This window comes from Meleagris gallopavo, chromosome 1 (genome assembly GCF_000146605.3).
Source record: "Meleagris gallopavo isolate NT-WF06-2002-E0010 breed Aviagen turkey brand Nicholas breeding stock chromosome 1, Turkey_5.1, whole genome shotgun sequence".
NCBI lineage: Eukaryota > Metazoa > Chordata > Aves > Galliformes > Phasianidae > Meleagris > Meleagris gallopavo.
The window spans coordinates 150,598,409-150,622,390 of NC_015011.2; the positions used below are offsets into that span (position 1 = coordinate 150,598,409).

General features: G+C 38.1%; 1 protein-coding gene across 1 annotated transcript in view; it reads right to left on the reverse strand.

Moving 5' to 3' along the window:
* UCHL3 (ubiquitin C-terminal hydrolase L3) overlaps window positions 1-23,982 on the reverse strand; it is a 46,589-nt gene that overhangs the window by 17,401 nt on the left and 5,206 nt on the right. Inside the window, exons 3-6 of the mRNA XM_010728725.3 lie at window positions 15,057-15,185; window positions 12,949-13,105; window positions 12,507-12,592; window positions 11,650-11,697 (exon numbers count right to left, since the gene is read on the reverse strand). Of these exons, the coding sequence (XP_010727027.1) occupies window positions 11,650-11,697; window positions 12,507-12,592; window positions 12,949-13,105; window positions 15,057-15,131 (366 nt within the window). The 5' untranslated portion in view covers window positions 15,132-15,185. The remainder of the gene's footprint in view (window positions 1-11,649; window positions 11,698-12,506; window positions 12,593-12,948; window positions 13,106-15,056; window positions 15,186-23,982) is intronic.

Below are 23,982 nucleotides of genomic sequence, written 5' to 3' on the forward strand. Positions count from 1 at the left end.
GCCACAGCTCCAAGATGACCCCCCAGTTGACAGACTCCCAACTTTCCAACTTTCAGAGGGTCCCATAAGATTAAAATGCACAGCGGGACAGAAATTTAAAGAGTTAATGCTAACCAGAAGTTTGTGATAAAAGACAATATGCACCAGATTATGTTTTACTGTTTGGTAAGCTTCTGCTATCAGAATAGACAAGGTTGTCAGTCTTCATGGAAACTGCAATATAACAACTGCTTACTTGGAAGCAGTGAAAGAAATAAAATTGAAGAACTGTTGAGAGAAGGAATTCACCCTGGCTTTGATGCATTCCACCAATGCTGATTATTTTTTCTATGAAAAAAAATTCCGTACTCTTAGTTTAATTGCTTAGAAACTATAAGTAACAGTTTGAACACCATCAATCTTTATATTTAATAGCCCAGAGATGACCAAAATTATGAAATATGTTTTTATGGACTTTTTGATCTTGTCAACACATTTAACATAATTCCACACTCCTATCATTCTTAACGATAATGCTTAATTTTTCTTTTGTAGTTAATAATGTTAAAATAAAGAGAACATATTAAAAACACCCCTTGCCTAAACAGACCCAAAAAGAGATGAGGTAGTTAAAAAAACCAGCATATATATTATATAAATTACATAAAATATAATTCACATTATAATATAAGGCAACTATTACCAATGGCTTTTCATCTCCAGGTGAGTATTCTTCCTCTTTTTAACATTCCATTCATGGAAACCTTTTAACTTTTAATTACCATACTGGTTATTACTCTTGCGAGATCAATCAGACAAAGAGAAACACTCTCTCCACTGAAAATGTACTTCTGCATTGCAAGACTGAAATTTCAACAGATAGCAAATAGGAATTCTGTCAAAGCAAAGTTAATACTAGATTCTATCTAATTAACAAGGCTATAGTAGCCATAAAATTCCATTCACTGCTTTAATAATAAGCATAAATTAAGCTTTTGTCAGCTCAAGTTATTTGCAACTGAATATTAAAAATACATATATTACAACAGAACTACATGACAGTATTAGTATGAAATTAATGCTAAATATACATCATCAAATAAAGGACACAAAGCAGTATATGTCACATTTAATTTAAAATGTGGAAGACAAATCAGAAGCTTAAACATTCTATTTGGACAAGACTCATCAACAGCTAGCAAACTGCAGAGAAAATAAACTAACTTCACAAGAATGAAAAAAAAAATCACAGGAGCATGCTTTAGTGCTGAAAATTATAACATTTCAGATAATTGAAGTGGTAAAAGAAAAAGCCTGAAATAGAATTCAATGTTATTGTCAGATAAACCAGTAAACACATTAGTAGTCCATAATACAAAAACACATTACTAAGAAATTAAAAGTCCAAAAAGAAGGTTTAGGAAATCAATTTCTGTCCCACTCCGTAACTTATTTCTTTGTATAGCTGCTAATAAAGCTTAGAGCCATTTAAATCTAAGATCTCAAGGAAACACATGCTGTAAAGTTTCCACAGGTCCCAAGAACTGTGCAAGTTTAAAAGTGCACGTATTTAATAACGCTGAGTAGCTCCGGTCCCAGCTCATGCCCAAATCTATCAGACTTTAGAAAGACAGCATCTGTCTGCTCAGTCCAGACAAGTATCTCAGTTCATGTGTAATGCACTGAAGATCTGACAAGACTGAGCGGCATTTGCTACTGCAATCATTTCTTTCCAAGTAGAAATATTTATTACTGATGAATTTCCTATTGGTTACAAAAAATTGTCCATCTATCATCTTCAAGTTCAGGACACTCCTTTAGTGGAAAGGCCATGCACCTTCCTCTTTCAGCCTCTAAGGAGGGATCCTTGTCTGTCAACTGACAAACTGTATAGGGACCGGGGCTTTCTTCTTTCCTCCATTTTGAGGTACTACCACTGTGTGGATACAAATGTTAGTTGAACTGGGACAGAGATCAAAGGAGGTCTGACTGCATATCATCACTGGAAGCTTTGAAAATAGGAAGAGATAAAATACTGTTAGTCCTGGTCTTTGTCTCCTGAATCAGTCATACACACAGCCCTGGGATCAGAGGCCCTGTCATATGTTCTGTACATGCTCAATTGAGTTGATCTATAAGCACACAATTCCGCCCAATAAACTGCTTGTAGTCACATTACGTAGTACATGCACAGTAAGCCCTGCAGTAGAGATGGAGGTATGTTGAGAAGGCACTAAAAAAAATGCAACTTTTCCAGCCAAAAGGGCAACATAAGAGTTATCTTAGCTTTAAGATTATATTCAGAAATGATATTCCATATATATCATTTTTCCACCACCTTCTGAGGCCTTCTTTGCTTTGCTTAAGTAACTTGCTCATGATTGGATTAAACAAGAATATTAAAGTCTGTATTGCAATACAATGTGCAATGCAGTGCATGTTTTTCTTCCTTAAAAGTCAATGATCTTAGTGTTTTTCCATATCCAAATTAAATCTACACATTACACAGTCTGAAAAGATCCTCCTTCTCTTCCTTCCTTCACTTCTTTAACAGCTTTTTTAAGCCTGTTTTGGTCGCACTCTTGAAGGATGTTAGTTTTCTTCCAGCTTTTTTAAAAAGATGAACATCCAGAACAGTGAAAATAAGCCTGTCAAAGGAAGTATTCCAGAGGTAGATGCTTGTCTACCTCTGAGTGGATCATGAGCTCATCTGCAACAGCACACCAACAGAATTCACACAAGCAGAAGATATTATGAAAACCTCAAATGCAGGAAAGGCCTTATTTCCTAACTAAAACTTCATTATATACAGTGCAGTCCTGCACAACATGCAAACTGCCAGGAAATCAAGGTTCATGTTGTTCAGTGTCCATGTATCTATTATCAGCATTAATATGTATTGAAAGTGTGACTAGTTTTCAAACTGAATTGGACTATACCTGCCAGCTGAACAACTTCTGCACCGGTACACTTAATGAATGTTTCTGCAACCAATAAGGAGAAAATCTTCACAGTATTCTTTGTCATTTCAATGAGGGATTAAGATGGACAGTATTCTGAAACTATTACTTATCTAAACATAAGGATAAAGACATAGCTTAAATACAAGCAAGAATGCTGAGATTAGAGCACCCAAAAAGCCTTTCCAAAATTAGTTATAATTTGTCTGTCTCTCAAGTCCTATATTTAAGTTCTATGGCCTATGTTAGGCAAAAGTCAAGCTAGATTATCACAATGGTGACTTCTGTGATCAAAAATTAGTAGATCTACAAAAAAATCCAAACTTTGGGGAGCTCTGTAAAATCCTGATTAACTACCTTTTTTAAACAGCTTTTACTCTGAAAGATATTTTTTCTTAAAATCAACCGACCAGCATTGTTGCACACCCAAGTACATATTTTTAGTGTCCTTCCCAGAGGAAAGCAGCTTGATGCAACATTAGTTGCCCGAGTAATTTTAGCCTACCAACTAGCTCCAGCTGTATGAGTAAAGTGGCAACTGCCTTAAAGATGGTAAGTTCATTCTGCTTTTTTTTTTCTTTTTTTTTCCCTTGGATTAGTGATTGGATAAAGAGAGCCAAATCAGTTTCTCTGCTGCCTGAGGAAAAATCTTGAATGTGAAGTCAACCACCACCTGTCATAAGGAGCCTGCACGGTGCCAGTGAGCAAGAATGCCAAGAACCTGCTACTTACTCTCTCTGATCATATAATGCAGGAACAGCACCAGAACATTATGGATTGGAGAGATGTGAGATGTAAAACCATAGAAACATTTTGTTACTTTCACTTGTTTCTCATATACTTGCTATTTGAATTCACCAGCTAATTTATGGGTGCGAATATCCTCTATAGTTTTATTTAATTCTAGGAAGCAGGGTTCCTCTGTACAAATTTTACAACTAAGCATAAGACTCAGAATAACAGTTCAGAGCAATACTGTATTAATAACTTACTAGTTATTTGCTCAGAACAGTACAGGAAACAGACTGATGCATGTCTCCAAGATTGACACACAAGTCATACAGGGTAATGCCATGAGTCAAATACTAACCAAATACAATTTCCAAAACCTTTTCACACTACTCTAGTATACTTATTTTTACACTTCTTGCTGCATAAGCTGAAAAAAGAAAAAGCTATAGGCAGCATCATCATCACTTTTACAGAAGTATAATGTCCTTGTTCTGTAATGCTAGCATAGACAAAAATCATCTTAGAAGCATTTGTATAATTGTTTTTATATTCTCCAGAAATGCAAGTGTTTTTTTTCAAGAATGTATGGATTATTCAGAAGAAACACTGAGGAATATGGGCTATTTAAAAAAATAAAATCAGCCCCATATGTTCCTGGCAGAAATGAAAGGGAAGCTCCTTTATACTTCTGCTCTATCAATAAATTCTAATCCCACAGGGAGGCAGAGATTTTTGAAAGTTCAAGTTTTACAGCAGTTGAGAACAGAGTGCCTTGACTTTACTTAGGTCTTGCCAACATTAATGACTGTTAACTCTGATTAAAGTCTAACTTAGCGCATTCCAAGCAAGATTATAGTTTTGAGGACTCACTAAACGAGTTTACAGACTTGGCAGTTGGCAGTTACAGTCCAAGTTAAGGAAGAAGTCAAGCTGGGGTAGCTTTTTGAGTGGCCGCCAATTTCAATTCATGTGAAAAACATTCTTGATCTTATGAATGCTGGTGGGCACAACTATTTCAGTTTTTGGTGAACATCTGAGACTAGTTCTTAACTCTGACAGCCAGACACCAATTTTGTTTTTCAAAAGTTAAGGGTTTTTTTTCATAGCAGTCCAATGAGGTGCAAGAATGCTGCTTTCATCTGAGCTGGCAGCTCAAGTGCACCACCTCAGTCTTCTCATTTGAGAGCCTCATGTAGCCATGCAGACAGTTCCGATAGCCAGAGCTGTAAGATGGTAAATATGTGTACACAGTGTACGAAAAAGAACAAACAGGAGACGTTACAGAATCAAAGGCAGTGTGTTCTCTGCTCCTAGAGACAGCTGATATATTTTATATTCCAGTTCCGTTTTCTCCTCTCTTACATAATAGCTAGTAACTGAAACACTATACATAAAACTTCACTTACTTGGACAGACTCAATATCCTCTAAAGAAAAAGAAGAAAAAAAAAGCAACAGTAACCTTAGGAGAAAATTAGGAGCCTCTAGGAATTTAGACCACTGAAATCAGAAGCTCTTACTAGTCTCCAACCAGTATCAAATACATGGGCATTTCAAGTGGCCTTTAAACAAATCAACTTGCATTTGTTTGCTTGAAACATTATTCTGGGCCATGCTGGAATAACATTTAAAGAAGTAAACTTTCTAAATACTACAAATCATGTGCTGCTAAGCACTAACGCATTGACTATGCTAAAAACTTCCCTGTCCAAAAACATTCAGTCTTAAATGTGGGAAGTGTTTCTACATGCCACAAATACCAGAAGATACACAAAAAAGTTTGCTTTATCATTTGAATTTTAAAACAAAAAGTGATTAAGGGAAGCCAAATGTAACCATTCAGCAATACCCTGATTTTGCACAAACAGGTCATCAATTATGTAACACTACAACTATTCGAGTATTTGCTGCCTACGTCAGCAAAAGCTGATGCAAGTCTAGTTTGTTAAGCCCCATGAGTTTGCTTCTAGCACTTCTCTGACGCCATTAGCTCCTACAACACCATAGAACAAGCTGTTTCATTAAGCTGATGGAAGACAGTTAGTTGCATTTTGATTTTGTTTTCCGAAGGTAACCTGATAATCCAGAACAATTTCAAACTGCCACAGACACGCAGCTGGCCAAAACTTCATATACCATTACCTATACAGGATTTGAACAAGACTTAAGCATGTTAAAGCATTTAGAAAAGCAGAAGCTAAATACAGACCACTCTCTAAATTTTATTCACTGGCCAAACGCCAATTAGACTTTTAAAAAATATTTCATATGCTATAGGTTGCCTTTTTCTGCACTACAGAACCGAACTGCAGTTGATTGCTAAGTAGTTGATATGGATGTCAGCAATACATGAGTAGAACTTTTTGTTCTTTTACCCACATTATTACAGCCATATACTGAGAAGGTAATTTATTTTCAGTATCACTACAAATAACATTTTCTAGCTAGAACAGCTTTTCTAAAGTTATCATAGCAAATGATCTGGATCTGTGTATCATTTCTTTTCCCCTTAGATTATAAGGGGAAATATATAATTCCTCATTAACGATCACTGCCGATTGGATGGTTCACATGGATTCTCTAGCATCCATGGATTGCATTCTTTTTATTGTTATAAGAGGGTATCAGAAGTGTTAAGATTTGTGGTAGCTCAAGGTTTCAGCAGTTTCTGAACTGCAGAAGAGGGCACTGCAAGAACAAAAAAGAAACTACTGCTCAGCAAGATGTGACAATATAAGGTCGAGCTTAAAAGACTGTGCAGTTCTCCAAAGAAGCAGGTTATCTTCCAATACTTGAAGCGTATAAACAGGAGGGGGAAGGCTGTTTACAAGGGTGGATAGTGATAGGACAAGGGGGAATGGCTTTAAACTGAGACAGGAGAGGTTTAGGTTAAATATTAGAAGGAAGTTTTTCCACACAGAAGGTGGTGATGCACTGGAACAGCTTGCCCAGAGAGGTTGTGGATACCCCACCCCTGGAGGCATTCAAGGCCAGGCTGGATGTGGCTCTGGGCAGTGTGGTATGGTGGTTGGCAACCCCACACATAGCAGGGGGGTTGAAACTAGATGATCATTGTGGTCCTTTTCAACCCAGGTCATTCTATGATTCTATAAGCTCTTTCATCATCTTCAGACATTTGAGGCATTATAAACAAAAGTATGCGCCCAACCAAAAAATTAGGAAGAAACAAAGACTACACATCAACTATTTGAGTAGCTACAACTGTATTGGTGTCACCAACAGCCGCCTTTCAGGAGTGAGAGATGCAAAAGGTTTATAAAAAGTAGCAAACTGGCAAATAATGGATTTTTGTTCCTTTTTGTTTCCAAGAGCATGGCTGTCATCTCTGGCAAAAGAATCAACAAAAGAAACAGATTAAAAAAAAAAAAAAAAGTCTACAACTTCTGCTCAAAGCTGAAGCTGGAAACCCCAGTCTATATAGGCCATTGGATCTGTCTAGGTTTATCAAAAGCATATAGACCCTTTTTAGGCACCTTCAGATATGAAATAACAGACATTTGAGAAGGAGTAAGTTCCAGCAGCATAAATGTCAAGAGAAAGAATGTTGCAACAGTCTTAAATTAATTGCTCTCTTTCAGATCAGCAGTGGAACACATGACAAGTATCAAATCACCCTTAAAATCCCTAGGATCAACACCACGCTTCTCCAGTAGAATTATTCACAGATTTTCCTGTTTGCTACTCTCAAATAATTTTAAACAGCCCTACCTGATTTAAACATACAAATACCTGTATCACTGTTTTATCTATTTATTTTAGTGTAGTAAAGAAGTAAAATTATGGAGCCAAAAAATCCAGCAGCATTAACACAAAAGTTGAATCAAATCTGGCCCAAATGTGGCCTACGAGAGAAATCCAAATCCATAATCTTTTTACATTGCAAGTCATTAATTAATTACTGAAATGAAAACTGCTCAACTGCTCCTAAAGATTTCATCTCTTTGAAAGAATAACAAGAAAAAAACATCAGTTTAAGAAAGTATTAAAATGTTTTAACAAGAAAAAAACAAAGCCAAGTAAAATTCTTTAAAGCTCACATTTTAATATAAAAAACCTACTTCAAATGCTTATTTCTAACACGGTCTCTAATTAGCCACAAGAGCCTTGAATGTATTACCAAAAATTACATAAAATGGCTAGGAACACAGGCTTGTTGTTGCCCTTTTTGTTGCTTTTTAAGCTAGGCAAATGAATCTCAGCTACGAAAGGCCTATTAATGAATCCATTAAGACAGAATACTACATACTCCATACTCTATAGCTGTTAATTTCAATCAATTTGCTTAGCAAGTCATCATAATACTTCATCTAAATAGATCCCACATTAATGATAAATGCCAGAAGTGAAAGGAGCACCTCTTCTCTTTCTTGCAGCAACCATTAATTGAACCCAGCAGTTCACTAATATCAAAATTACACAGTTATTACCCTGTCAAAAAGCTATTTTTCTTCTCCCTCTTTTTTTCCCCTCATCTAGTACTTTTCTCTAAAATATAGAAACTATAAGTCTGATGACCAGCTGTTCTAAAGTAGAAATAAATCCTACCACCTGCAGACAAGAAAAAAATGAACAAATGAAATATGTAGAATGGGCAAGATAGCATTGGTTTACTCTTACTATTCTTCTTTTATTTCTAGGTAGTCCTGTGTTGTTTACAGGTTTGAAATACTCATGTACATGGAACAGAAACAAGAGCAGAAAATCCAATAGCAAAGTGTAAAAATAAAGAAGTCACTGAGATTTCAAAAAACAACTTGCTCCTTATTTAGCAGGATTCTCAGGAGAAATCAACAATTAGAGACTTCATTTAGCAGCACTAAAGGTAGAATCGTTAACACCTCAGACATCAGAGCCCAGAAGAAATATCATCACAGAAGAACCCATCAGTATGCTATTTTTGTAACTTCCACATCTGAAGATTACAGAAAATTTCTTGTTCCTTTTTTTTTTTTTTCCTCAGCAAGATAATGACCAATGGTGTGACAGTGCATTTTGCAGGAGAGAGGAAGAACAGCACCTTGAAAGGAGTAGTAGTCTCTTACCCAAATCAGCAAATCTGACTGCCATATTTTATATTTTGGGAAGTGATTCCATTCACTGCTGAGTTTAAGCAATGTCTGCAGAAGAATTTGAGTTGACAGTAGTATGCAACACCTCTCTGAAGCACAAAACTACTTGCAGAGCAGGTTGCTCTTAAGAACTACACAAACCAAGTTATTAATTAAGTTATTCATGTTGAAATAATAAGACAGCTCACTCTCTTAATTTTTAATTCTGTATGAGACCTGGAAAAGACTTTTTGTATGCAGTGATTATTAAGCAACCACATAAGCCACTTTATTCAAAGGAAAGATTTGTATGAAAAATGTCTTTGCTATTAAGTGGTGGTAAGTGTGAAACAAAACCCAAGATTTTTAGGAAGGAAAACATATTCCTTTCCAGCGCTCTGAAAGAAACTTTAAATTCCCAGGAAAGCAATCCTAGTAATAACAGATATGAAGGAGGAATGAGATCTCTTCTTTCTTCATCTGAAAGTGTGAGAAACTTACCCTGCAAGACAAGTCAACATTCTTGTATGACATGCATACATTAACTTCAGCATCAACGGCATGCTGCTCATCAGTCCCTTCATCATTACGTAAAACAGCAACAGTCAGTGTTCCACTGAACGGAACAGACTATAAGATTAACTCATTCTTAACCCCTCATTACGTCAGTATATTCACATTTCACGTATTTTGTTTTGCTTAAGAGGAACTCTACTTTAAAGCAAAGCAATTGCTCCTGTGGAGATGAAAAGAGAGGCCTCACTGCCAACTCAACCACACTATGGTAGGACAGGATCTTCAGGCCATTAAATCATGCAGTACAATAACTTGTTTATTTCTTCCTTCTTTGGTTAATGGATCAAAAGTATTCAGAGAAATAGTCCCTGGACAATAGTATTCAAGATATTGTACTATTTCAACCTCAGAAGCAGAAGGACAGGAAAAAGTTAGTTTGCCAGTCTAACGAATATTCACATTGAATCACTAAGGCCACTACTTACTCAGTATTTTTGTTTAGATACGTTTGCTGAGACAATCTTGTAAACTTTTATTATGAAAAAAGTCAGCATCTTTTGTCACTATTCAAAAAGATGAAAACTTGCATGACTTCAACCAGGAAACCAATTACTTTGAGGAAGGCTAAGAAATTAACTGTCCCTTATTAAGGGATTCTATTATTACTTAAAAGCTTCCTGAATCCTTATAAAGTCACTCAGGAATTATATAGCCCTTCCATCCTCTTTTTTAATCATTCCATAGTTTCTGTAAGAGTACATAGACGAAGTATTCCCTGGATCAACGTCACAGTATCCCAGAGCAATTAAATAAGTTTTTTGTTTCACAAGTGTCTAAGTAAAATATTCCTTCTTTAGCAATAAGTAGAATCCATAATCCTCCATAATACCTCTCTTACTGAGATTGCCAAGAATACCTGGAAAAGGACTATTTGAAAAGAGACCAGAATATTTCAAGTCTCACATTTAGAAGACGAAGAGAAATCTGAAGTTGTGCAGACATCTTATTGAAAAGCAGAACCATCCCTGACTGATTTAGAGAAAGTTCAGAAGAGTTTTAAAAAAATCAAAACAACTCATACCACCGTAAAGGAAGATGAATATCAATATTAGAAATTATTAAAACAATTATCTTAAGTTTCATGCATTCTTCACTTTGAACGATTAAGTATAGGTTTCCAGATAGTGGGATGGGGGGTAAGCAGAAAGGTCTGCTTTGCTTTCATCTGCAATGTGTAGAATATACACCACAAGCCATAAGATGAAAAAAATCTTCACCCATTGTACTTCAAAAATAGATAAAAGGAAGTAGATGAGCCACTGAAGTCATAGACAAAGCAGTGCTATCAACAATCAATTTTTCTTCTGTATAACAGATACTGAAATCTGAACTCGGAAGATGGAGAACCGCCTTAGTATGAACAGACAGAAAATGACGAATGTTAAACCTGCATATACATTCTCAGTAACTGACAGAGCTGTTCTGCCTTTGAGCCTGAAAATAAACCAACTGCCATGGGAACTTTAATAAACTCCTCCCTCTCTCCCAAAAATAATCAAAAACAAACAAAGAAACAAACAAACAAAAACAACCCAAAAAAACAACAGAAAACATTACATACACTCCTTCACAAAACTTCACCAAGGTCAGTTTTTTACTCAGTATCAATCTCACAGCTCAGTGAAAATAAATGTGTTACACAGATTCTTCCAAACCCGATTTGATTTTTGAGGCTCTGTTCCCATATTTGATGAACCACAGCAAAGTATAACATGGAGCATACACAGAGTTGACAGGTAAAATAGGAATGGGTTTAATCATACATAAAGGAGCATTGTGTAGTACTGATCAAGCAGCACAGTAAATCTCTTTATTCCCAGACATAGATCTTCATTTCTTTGTTGTTTTATTTTATGGCACTCAATCTTTTGGGATAAAAAGTTTATGAATGTTTCTATTAGTGAAAATTCATCTGAAGTAATATCTGTACATAAACAACGTGAGCTCTGTAGTATTTCTTTTACTGAATGAAAACATTTCAAAGTCTTACACAACGTTTGTTTCATTTGTATGGTTACTATGGATTGTATGCTTCAATGTCCTAATCTCGACTTCGATTTAAGCACAATTTCTGGCTCTTTTACAGCAAAATAAACACTGAAGAGATCATCTGTGTTATTGTTACAAAGGCCTGTAAAGCTTCACGTGCATTTGTTTCCCCCACAATACCATTTCATGCCCTAATTGTTGACTGACGCAATACTGCAAACTAAGCAATAATCTCATTTCTCAATAAATCTTTAATATGATTGTTTTAAACTCTATTATATTCCATTCAAAGTAGCTTTTAACAAATGTGTTAAACAAAGAAAACAAAGAAAACAAAATGAATACCTCAGTCTGACCTTCATGGGCACTGGATTCATGAGTGACACGAATTGCCTAAAATTGAAGTACATTTCAATCAGATTTTACATAAGGTACTTATATTACTTTAAGAATCAATATATACTCTTCTTTTTAATCAATTGCTAATGCTGTAAGTTCTTTTGTTCAGAGCTTATAATAGACAGGTAGAGAAATTAGATAACAAATATCTCCACTTCCAAGGAGAAATTTCATCAGACTCGATTCAACTCAAATACGTAACAGTTTGTAATTGCTCTTTAACACACAGAAAACAGTGGTTTTGTTAAGAATCAGTTCCTGGCTTAAGTAAACCCAACACTCAGGTAGAAGCTCTGATTGGACATCTTGCGTCCAGCATTTCTGCAGAACATTTCAGCAAATCTCTACCTTTCCTGCTTGCTAGTACTTCCCTCATCCTTATTTGCAAGAGTGTCACAATAAGGTTGAATTGAACTCAATCTTGCAAATCCTTACGTTATTCATTTTGACAGGTGATCATTACCATCACGAGCAACAACACTGTTCTGACCTTCTGTCAGTGGCTAGATCTTCCATCACATCCTCTGAATCAGCAGTGATAATGATCCAACTAACCACATTATCGGCTCACTCATCTAATTGTCAGGAATTATGAGGGAAGAGAGATAATATTTCAGTTGAACTGGTTCCTTGTGTGCTACAGCTAAAGGCATAAATGAAAGGAGGAAGTAGGACTATCCTTTCAGTCCACTCCGCAGGCAAGTAGAAATACTTCAAACTACCAAGGCAGGTATTTTTTGCAGCAACTATCTGATCATGCAAATAATTCTTAAATTGTTTAAAGAAAAAAAAAAAATACCAACTTCGTAAGTTTCTAGATATTTGGCCCTCTCTTCAGGAGTCATAGATAAAGAATCCTCTAGGAACTTTTTCAGTGATGAATTGGTTTCTTAAATATAAAAAAAGACATACATTAACATATTTTGTATCATGCTTTAGCTCCTACATCATTCAAATCTTACAGATTGCTTGAATCCAATGAAAGATTTAAAGATATAATTACATTTACAACATGAACGCCTACTGCAAGAGGAATTGCTACCTGCTGCAGACTGAAGTGTTTTGAGTGCTCTAGACTTGAATTAGTGTGAAATACTGGTTTTATAATTATAGGCAGAAGCACTCTTTCAGCAGAGATGGACAGAGAAAATAGTACACAACCTGTCAGTCCCTCCAGATCTTCCCCAGTAGTAAGGAAAAAACAGCAACACAACAAAAACAAGCCAGCAACCAAATAACACTTACCAAAGTTCATTTTCTCTCTGTTGTTGGCAATAGCATGAATTAGCCCAATTGTTCCACAAGCATTGTTGATAGTTTGCTTCATGAAATACACTGATGATTTGACATCTTGCCCCTTAGCTTTTATCCTCTCTTCTTCTTCTGTTCTGAAGGTTTCATACTAGAATTAAAGTTTTATAATTTTCACAAACAATATAGATACTGGCTATACTATCCAAAATGCAAAAATAATTTGCATAAGTAATAGCTGCCTCATAAAACCAAAATCCATCTTGCAACTCTTAACAGAACCAGCTTATGTAGACTTGCTCAACTGAAAAGCTCAGCATCACATCTATATCAGAAAAAAAAAAGAAGTCACAGTTAAATGATCACTTTGAAATATGTGTTATCTAACAGCATTTCAAGAATGTTCAAAATATTTCCTTGATCTGAGCACCAGTCAAGATCTCTCTTTATACCAACAAGTTTTTAAGGAGAGAGGTCTCAAAAGCATTATCAAGCAAACTGTAATACTTCAGATGTTTAACCAGTTTGAAGCATTCTTACAAGTTCTATCTTTTTATACTACACTTTTATCCATGAATATTAAGATTCATATAATGCTCACAGCTTCAAAATAGCTCTTTAAAAGCCATAATCATAAGGTAAATGTTTATTTTTCTGTAGTAATGAAGACAATTTTGTTTGATTCAACAATCTCAAATACTACTGTAAAGCTTATCATTGATTAAGAACTAGCAAAGAAATCTCTTATGTTGTGCAGTGGGTTTTTTTCCCTGCCACCTCAAATAGAAAAGGATGATAAAAAAAGACAACAAACCCAATGTAAATGTTATAGAAGATGCTGCTATTTCCTCCTTTTGCCTAGATCATCTTCAGGCACAAAATACTGAAGTAGATGGACTTTTTATGTAATTATGATGAATGTAAAGTTTGAATGTTGAACAGCGTGAAGAATGTATGAAAATTTTCTCAGTCAGTAACAGACAAATTTTTCCAGCATAAGGATTGTACTCTGCAGCTTATCTCAATGTTCTGAATATATAAAATAACAGCAAGTGCATTCAGAAAACATTTTAAATTGAAACCACTTATCAACAAATTAATAAGGAAAGTCTTAATTAAGTAAAAAATGTCATGAAATGTATTATACAGATCAGATTAGAGAAGCAATACAGCTTCCAGTCATTCTCCATCAAAAAAAAATCATTGCCGGGAACACTAAAAACACAATTTTGAGCAGGGATTGACCCAAATCACCTCAAGAGTTTGCTTCCAGTATGGGCTATCCCTTGATACAGATTCACTGGAACAGGATCAAAATGCCCAAGACTCACACCATTCCACTCTCTACAACCTACAATGCAGACTAAGACAGTTGTTAATCTTTAAACTAGACAATAACTCTAAGATTATCTGTATGCTAACAAGGGTATCCAGCCCTAAAAGCAAACTGATATATACTGAGGGGAATAGAATGGATGGGAGTAAGCAGTAAAAATATATATACTCTTCCACCTTAAAAATAGACCCCAACTGTCCAAGAAATAAAAGCCATATTGGTAGTGATAACTGAATTGAAGATGATTGAAGTTTCATCAGTGGAGCAAAACAAAAACTCAAGAAATACTTGCAATTGATAATGTTCCACACTCCACCTCTTACTGTGCTCCTGCTATTGAGGCCTTCTGCTAAAAGTAGCAGAACTGTGCCATTTCACAGTGCAGTTTAAAACTCTGAATTGTCTGCACGAGAAAACTACTCGATGTTTCTCTTCTCCTCCAGATCAATTAAAACACTTGAAGATAAACTGGAAATATACACATAAAGTTATCAAAAGAAAGTTATGAAATAAGCATTCTTTTGTTTGTTTCTAATCAAGAGGCCCCTGAATAAAACTTAACTCTCATTTTGATTCTGACACCAAGGCATAAGGTTCACATAACAGTCTGGTTTGGAAGGAACCTTAAAAATCTTCTAGTCCCAACCTCCCTGCCATGGCCAGGGCTATCCTCCACTAAATCAGGTTGCTCAAACCCTCGTCCAACAGACCATTCCCATTTCACTTACAACAAAAGTGATCAGCTCATTACTAAATAAACATTTACCTTTTCTGTTATTGGAAAGAGAAGAAGCACTGCACATACAGGTCTTGGCACCATGCTAAGCAGTTCCGGTTCCATACCATAGACATCTACAAATTGCCAGTCAGGATGTATACCTAACTGCTTGAGAAACTGGAAAAGAAGATAGTGAGTAATACTAAGCAAATAGTCAAATATACATAAGAAGCATAATTAAGCATTTGCAATGTGAAATACATCATCATACACTTTCCAAAATCTTAAAATAATAATAAAAAAAATTAAATTGTGCTGAATAGTGCTGACAAAAACACACAAAATCCCCATGTTTTACATGTCATATATAAAGCTTAAATAGCTTTATGAAATGGAAGAAGCAAGCACTATTTACCAAGGCATTAAACCCATTCTGAAAGGTTTTTTTTTTTTTTTCACCTATTAAGTACTAAATATTCACTTTAACTGGAAATCATAGGTCAGAGCATATATGAAGAAACTCATGATGATACTTTATACCATGAGTACTTCAGAATATCTGATGCCAGCTGCTTATATTGGAGATGTTGGGCTTCAATAATTCAAAATTGGGGTCTTTGATGGTGTCATGGTTTTGTGTTCTGTTTTTTTGTTTTTTTGTTGTTGTCAGTATTCCACATCAGAACATCATATGGATCAGTGGGAATTAAAGAGTTAATATTTTGGTCCCGTTTACTGCCTTTTATGGGCACTTTTGAGTATCCTAATGGGAGAGGAGGACCTGGCGGGAAGAGGAAGTGGGGCGGAGCGCCGAAGGACCTGAGCGTCTGCCTCTCCCGCCGGCTACGGTTCAGCCGTCTCAGCTTGCCGCGAAGAAAAGCACGTGCTTTCTCTCGCACTATCGTGGTTTGACTCGTACTTTGGGTACTCTTGTCTCTCTCATTTTGTTTGATTTGGTTAAATTTAGTAAATTACCGTTCATTATCAGAACGGTCAGATCGTTGCTACTGTGTTTTCTCTCTGTTAAAACTATCTGCCAGCTTTCTGCCCTTCCCCCTCTCTCAGAGCGCGCGGCCTGGGGCCGGCGTTAGTTAGTACCCCTTTCCTTTTTTTTTTTTCCTTCGCTCCTTTGTGTTTCTTTTTTTTTTTTCCCCCCCCCGGGGCCTGTGCCCCTCTGTCACGGACTTATGTTTAGGGATAACCCCGTGACAGATGGTCTTATGAACAGAGACAAGAACACACCTTTTTGTAGGTGTACTTGTTAGGATGCCCTTTTACATTTCTTGAAATTCTTCAGAACTTCTGAAAGGAATGTAATTCAAAACCTTTTGTCATCTTTCCTATACTACACCTAGACACCAAAATACAAAAAAATTTTGGATCTGTTACCTATCACACTGCTACTTAAGAAGGAAAGAAAGAGCAACTATAACATCTGTTAAACTTGGACAACCATAACCTAAAACCCAAGTGCTTGAATTTCTTAAACAGATATTCCCTATTTATTAAGGTAAGCTTTGTGTAGAACCGCAGATGGTTAAGAAGGCCATCTGGCCCAACTCTCCTGTTTCAGCAGGGACAGAGAGAGCAGGTTGCTCTGCACCACATTCAAGCGGCTTTTGAAGAACTCCAAATGTGGAGACCCCACAGCATCTCTGGGCAGCCTGTGCCAGTGCTCCATCACCTACACAGCACTGAAGAGCTTCCTGGTGTTCAAGAGGAAACCCTCGTGCTCCAGTTCCTGAAGGGAAAGATTCCCTTAAAAGCTTCATCATACTTCCTATCCAATGCTATTTGAGGAAACCTCTTTATTGATCTATCTGCAGTGAAGATGTTTAAGAAGCCTGAGAAGAGCAAACCCAACTCATAGAATCACAGAATGGCCTGGGTTGAAAAGGACCATAGTGATCATCAAGTTTCAACCCTCTTGCCATGGGCAGGGTTGCGAACCAGTAGGCCAGGCTGCCCAGAGCCACATCCAGTCTGGCCTTGAACACCTCCAGGGATGGGGCATCCACAACCTCCTTGGGCAACCTGTTCGGGTGCATCACTACCCTCTGTGTGAAAAACTTCTTCCTAATATTTAACCTATACCTCCCCTGTCTCAGTTTAAAACCATTCCCTCCTGTCCTATTGCTATCCACCCTTGTAAATGGTCATTACATAATCTGTGCCTTTCTCTTTCTTCCTTCTATAATCTATCCAGTGAGCAGATACACACACATGAGAATTAAGTAACAGTTATTCCACACTTAAATAGATTCATATTAATATAGATAAGCCTGCAAGAAATATCAGAAGCATCAATTTTTCACAACAAAACAGAAGTGTCTCCTCCTAACATGAGATCCCTTCAAACAAGAAGAGAACATTTTGTTTTGTTTTGTTTTAATCAGCAACACCACAGAATATCTTCTACAACTGAGGCAAAACAATAGAACATATTCATATCAATAAGTTCACTAAAGGAATGAAACTGCAGTTTATAGCCAGTATTTTAAGGAAGGAAAGAACTACACAATGTTACATGAGAACACCTTCACTGCTGTTACTCAGAATAACTGTGGGAACTGTGCAACTGAGAAAACACTGTTTATTATTTTGCAAGATTACATGAAAAAAGAATGCAAAAACCTGACAAAAAGACACCTACCTAGAAAAATAAAATGAACAGAAAATCCCTTATAATTTATATAAGCCTACAAATAGAAGGTTGTACTTAGCTAAGTAAACAATTCTTAGTAATATAGATTATTTTAATAATGCACAACTGTTTGCTTTCGATTTGTTTATAATTTCTGGAGATATTTTATAATAAGCCCATTGTGTCAGAACTCAGTATTGTATTGTTTGGGCATTATAAAGATGTATTTCTTAATTCTTTCACTATGACATCTGAATGCTTCCAGGGATGCGGCATCCACAGCCTCCCTGGACAACCTGTTCCAGTGCGTCACCATCCTCTGAAGTGCTTTATTCTTCTTTACCAACAACTCCTTATTTAGAGTGGCGACAATACAGTCTTATCAAAACAACAGTGCCCCACTATAATAAACTTAATTGGGAAGTTCACTATCTACTGCAAGTTCTTTTATATCCTCAAACATTACTTCAGGACCTCACAATAAAACTCAAGGAATACATCTCAATTATAATCACATTTTTTAATTTAATTTTATTTCTACTACTTGAATCTGTAGTGAAAAAAACTCAACTTCATTTAAAATGCAATATATCCAGGAAATTCTTCTCACAATTCTGTTTCTTCTGTGTGTTTAAAAAAAGCTGTACTGACTAACAGAGCTCATTGTCTTCACAATAAAATTTGCTTATTTCCAATACAATCCACCAAGCAGTTTTGAAACTTTGTACTCACTATGACCAGGTATTGCTGTGCCCTTGAACCAGAATCAGATGAACAAACAGACAGCAATTCAATGTATAACACAGTAATGTAGACTAACTAGCTGACTTGGTTTTCCTCTGAAACCACTCTTACTGAGCCAAAGCTTGAGAAAGCTCTGAGGCTAAGTCTGGAGATGGAGCTATCAGATCACAGATTCACAACAAACAATCACATGATGCTAGGAAAAAGACATAAAAAGTTTCTGCACATCACAAGTGTTTTCACTCTGTATGGGAACTGCTAAATCACGGCCTAAGCCTCTGACTGACCACCTGAGATGAGCAATGAGTCAGCCCTGATTATGGGGCTAATAATATACCTGTGCTAGGTAATTCACCTGTGCTACTAGAAGGGGTGAAGCTGACTCCACCTCTCCTAGACCCCATTTAAGAACTGACTATAAGTGGGGAAAGCTCGCTTTTGGAGATTGATCCTTTTTGAGTCTACTCAGTGAGCCAGGATGAAGGTAAGCTTTCTATTTATTCTTCTTTGAAGTGATAACCTGTTTAATATAACTTTTCTGTATGTTTCTTAATTATAGCATCTGTATATTCATTGATTATATGCATGGTGAGCTAGCAGGCCAAATGTACTAAAATTTATATAATCTCCTTTCTGTGGAATTTCTATAAATGGTTCATGGGGGAGAATGTTACCCTACTGGACAAAATGATTCTGGAGCACATTCCAGGGTCTGTGGGATCTCCCTATTATGAACTAGTGAATCATTGAAAAATGAGGTCTTCTACGCATTATGGGAAATATCTCCCCATATTGCATGGCAGACTACTTTGAGGGACTTAGCAAAGATATCCTAATCACAAAAGAACAACAATTAACTGCCTCTGCAGTGGCATGACCACTACTAAATCATGCTGAAATGAGGAATAATACTGTAGAAAAAGAAAACCAACTTTTAAGAGACTGTATCAAAAAGTTAGTGTAAGAACTTGGCACATTAACAGAGAATAAACCAATTCTGCATCTTCCAATAGGTCACATTCACAACATTTCAATAGACAATGACCAGACTTCTGAATCAATGGACTTCATTGATCAGGAAAACAAAAAATCTAAATTAGATCTCAAAGCTCTCATTGTGACAGTTCTGCTAGAGGTCTGTCCTGTTGTAACTCAGGAAACAAAAAAAGTACAGGACAGACCGGCAGGGGTGCTGCATGATCAGTGGCCTTCTGCCCAGACTCATTTGCATGTAACAGCCTGGCCATACATGGCCACAGGATTGATGGATTTAGTACAGCGATTTCAGCAGAAGCCTAGAGAAAGTGTGCCAGCCTGGTTATTAAGACTGTGGGGTTCTGGGGCAGAAAGTGTTATGGTGAATGGCCTGGAAATATCAAAGTTGGCCACCATGACTATCCATCCTCCCCTCAGGCAGAGCTTATATGTGGGTATTCAATATCTTAATGAAAACCATTCCATAATAGAATGGTTAATGGCGGCCTGCCATATGGTATGGCCGAATAAATCTGATATACTTCTACATAGAGGGATGTGGTCCTCCATGGAGGACCTTTGAAATTATATCCATGAACTAAGCGTAAGGGAAGCAATTTATGAAGACACATTTCATGGCCCTAATATGGTCAAATTCTCAGCGGGGATGAGAGAGTTGATTCTACAGCAAGCTCCCTCTCATCTGTATTGTACTTTGGTCTCTATATTAAATGGTGGCCTCAGAAGCAGTAGTCCAGCAGGCTGCCCAGTTAGTGGCTGACCTAGGAGAAACAGAACGCCTGCAGACTAGGTTCATTTTGACATTAGAAGAAGCTGAGGTCCTATCAGTGATTAAAACCAAGAGGCTGGTTACTTGAGCTCCTCAATCGGGACCCATAAGGGCTTCCTGAAAACAAATGTTTAATGATTTAGTTCAGGCTGGGGTCCAATTTGCTAAGATTGACTGCCAGCCCAATCACGTCCTTCTTCAGCTTTGGAAATGACTAAAGGACAATCAAAAATTTCAGAACTACCCCAAGAAGCCTAGGGTAAGAATTATAAATAGGCTGCCAACACAACATGGACCTTAAAAGACTTCATGTCCCCAATAGGGAAAAAACAAACAAACAAACAAAAAAAACAAAAAGCAAACCTCTTCAGGTGTCTCTGGCCACGATGCCTGAGCCACCAGAAGGAAAAGAATTGGCCATAGCACAAGTCATGGTGTGACGAGGGATGTTAGTCCCCTTAGGGTCACCAGTCTTGTAGAATTAATCATTCATTGGTCCTGAAAAAATAGTTGGACAGTTACAGCATTGGTGGACACTGGAGCAGAAACATTAGTTATCTACAGAGATTCAACTAAATTTGATGGAGACAGAGTGGTGATTGGTGGTTTTGGAGGACAGACTATTCCTGTCATCCAAACATGGTTGAAACTGGGGGTTGGGCATCTCCTACCCTGTCTATTGCTCCAGTCCAGGAACATACCCTGGGCATAGATATTCTCTGGGATCTGGCTCTCCAAACAACTGTAGGAGAGTTCAGACTTTGACAGAGATGTATTAGTATCCGGGCAGTGCAGGCAATATTAAGAGGCCATGCAAAACATGGGTCTATTTGCCTGCCAAAACCATGCCATATTACTAATGTAAGACAGTATAGACTCCTGGGTGGGCAAGATGAAATATTAAGAATGGTGCAGGAATTAGAAAAAGTGGGCATTATAAGACCTGCACACAGCCCATATAATTCCCCCATATGGCCAGTGCAAAAGTCAGATGGCATATGGAGAATGACAGTGGATTACAGAGAATTAAATAAGGTCACGCTGCCTATTCATGCAGCTGTACCCAATATTGCTTCCCTAATGGATACATTAAGTAGGGATATAAAAACCTATCAATGTGTCCTAGATTTAGCAAATGTGTTCTTCAGCATCCCAATTGCTGAAGAATTGCAAGATCAGTTTGCTTTTACATGGGGAGGCAGGCAGTGGACCTTTCAGGTACTGCCACAGGGGTATGTGCATTTGCCAACATATTGTCATAATCTAGTGGTGCGTGACCTGGCTAATTGGGAAAAACCTGATGATGTTAACTTATATCACTACACTGATTATCTCCTGTTGACATCTGACTCACTGGAGGCAGTAGGACAGGCAACAGATTTGTTAACCACCTATTTGCAACAGAGAGAGTGGGCTATAAAACTCCAAAAGGTGCGAGGTCTGGGCCTGTCTGTAAAATTCCTGGGGGTGGTTTGATCAGGAAAGACTGAAGTACTACCCAGTGCTGTCATAGATAAGGTTCAGGCGTTCCCAGTCCCTACAACACTGAAGCAGCTGCAAGAGTTTCTAGGTATACTGGGTTACTGGCGTTCCTTTATACCTCACTTAGTACAGCTGCTAAGGCCACTGTACAGATTCACAAAAAAGGGGCAGCTATGGGATTGGGGGAAAACGGAACAGGACGCTTTCCAACAGGCAAAACTGGCAGTTAAACAGGCCCAGGCATTGGGAATATTCGATCCTACCCTCCCAGTGGAGTTGGATGTTCATGTCACTCAAGATGGCTTTGGTTGGGGCTTGTGGCAATGCCAGAGTTCTGTTTGGACCCCCACTGAATTCTGGTCTCAGGTCTGGCATGGAGCAGAAGAAAGATACAGTATGACTGAAAAAGTTATTGGCTGCTTACTCTACATTACAGGCAGTAGAGCTGATAATTCAAATGACTGAAGTTACAGTTAAGACCACTCTGCCAATTCAGGGGTGGGTGAAAGATCTGACCCAGCTCCCTAAGACAGGGGTGGCCCAAGCACAAACAGTGGCACAATGTGTCGCTTACCTCAGCCAGAGGAGTAGTCTGTCTTCATCACCCTTGAAAGAAGAACTTCAGAAGATCCTAGGCCCAGTGACATACCATAGTGATGCACCAGAAGAAACACTGGTTGCTCCACCAGAGAAGCGTCCTATTCAGGAGTGAAAATATCCTATCCCTGAAGATGCCTGCTACACAGATGGATCCAGCAAGGGCAATCCAAGCAGTGGAGAGCAATAGCATAGCATCCCTCCTACTGAGACAATCTGGTTTGACGAGGGGAATGGTCAGAGCAGCCAATGGGCAGAACTGTGAGCCACGTACAATCACGAAACCTGGTGATGGTATCCTGAATATCTCTACAGTTGGGCTGTGTACTGAGGGCTCACTTTTCGATTGCACAGTGAGCCATCCAGGAATGGACTACCCACATCCGACCAATCTGTGGCAAAGACATATGGTTAGACACATGGAATACAGTCAAACACAGGACTGTACATGCCTACCACACTTCTGGTTGTCAGCCTTTACAGTCACTGGGAAACGATGAAGCCAACACGCTGGCCCGAGTTTGATGGACTGAGAATTTGCCATCTGAGAACATCGCCCGTTGGTTACATCAGAAGCTATGGCGCATGGGACAAAAGACAATGTGGGCAGCTGCTAAAGCATGGGGACTGCCCATACAGCTACCTGACATTGTCCAGGCATGCCAGGATTGCGACGCTTGCTCTCAGATGAGACTGAGATTGTTGCCCAAAACAACAGCCCATCTTGCTAGAGAAAACAATCCTCTCCAGAGTTGGCAGGCCGATTATATTGGGCCCCTTCCTCAGTCTGAGGGGGCAAGATATGCCCTGACCTGCATCGACACTGCAAGTGGGCTACTGCAGGCCTATCCAGTACCAAAAGCAAACGAGGCATATACCATCAAGGCACTCGCTAAACTGATGTCTGCCTACGGGACACCTCCAGTCATCGAGAATGAGCAACGGACTCATTTTACTGGTGCAACGATACAGCGCTGGGCAGAAGAAAATAACATCGAATGGTGATTCTACCTGCCATATAATCCAATGGGGCAGGCCTCATTGAATGTTACAGCGGTATTCTTAAGGCTGTCCTGAAGACAGACTCCCAGTCCCTGCAGGGGCGGACAAAGAGACTATGAAATTGTGTAAGTCACAATGTGTTGGATCTCCATAATAGAAAAGAGTAACTCTTTAGTTAACCCAATTATTCGTTCATGCCATGAAGGGGTGGAGTGTATGGAAACTGTTGATCACTGCCTGAACCTCTGATTGACCACGTGAGGTGAGCAATGAGTCACCCTGGGAGCACAGGGTGAAGGTAATCCACCTGCCCTACTGGAAGGGGTGGAGCCTGGCTCCATCTCTACTAGATCCCTTTTAAGAGCTGACTACCACCAGGGAAGGATCTCTTTTGGAGATCACTCCTCTTGGAGTCTTGTCAGTGAGCCCCTTCCTTGATGGCCCGAGGTCTTGTGGCCCACCAAGCTAGAAATAATTCACTCATGTTGCCAGTCCAAGGCTATTTGAGCCACCTTAATTGTGGCAGCTCAATCTATCTGATGGTTATTTCGCTGTTCTTTAGTAGCCCAACTCTTGGGCACATGAACACTTACATGGTGCACCTTTACAACCATATTCTTTATTCAGGCAGCAATGTCTTTCCCCAGTTCAGCAGTCCAAATAGGTTTACCCCTTTTTTGCCAGTTATTTTGCTCCCACTGCTGTAACCACCCCCATAAGGCATTTGCCACCATCCATGA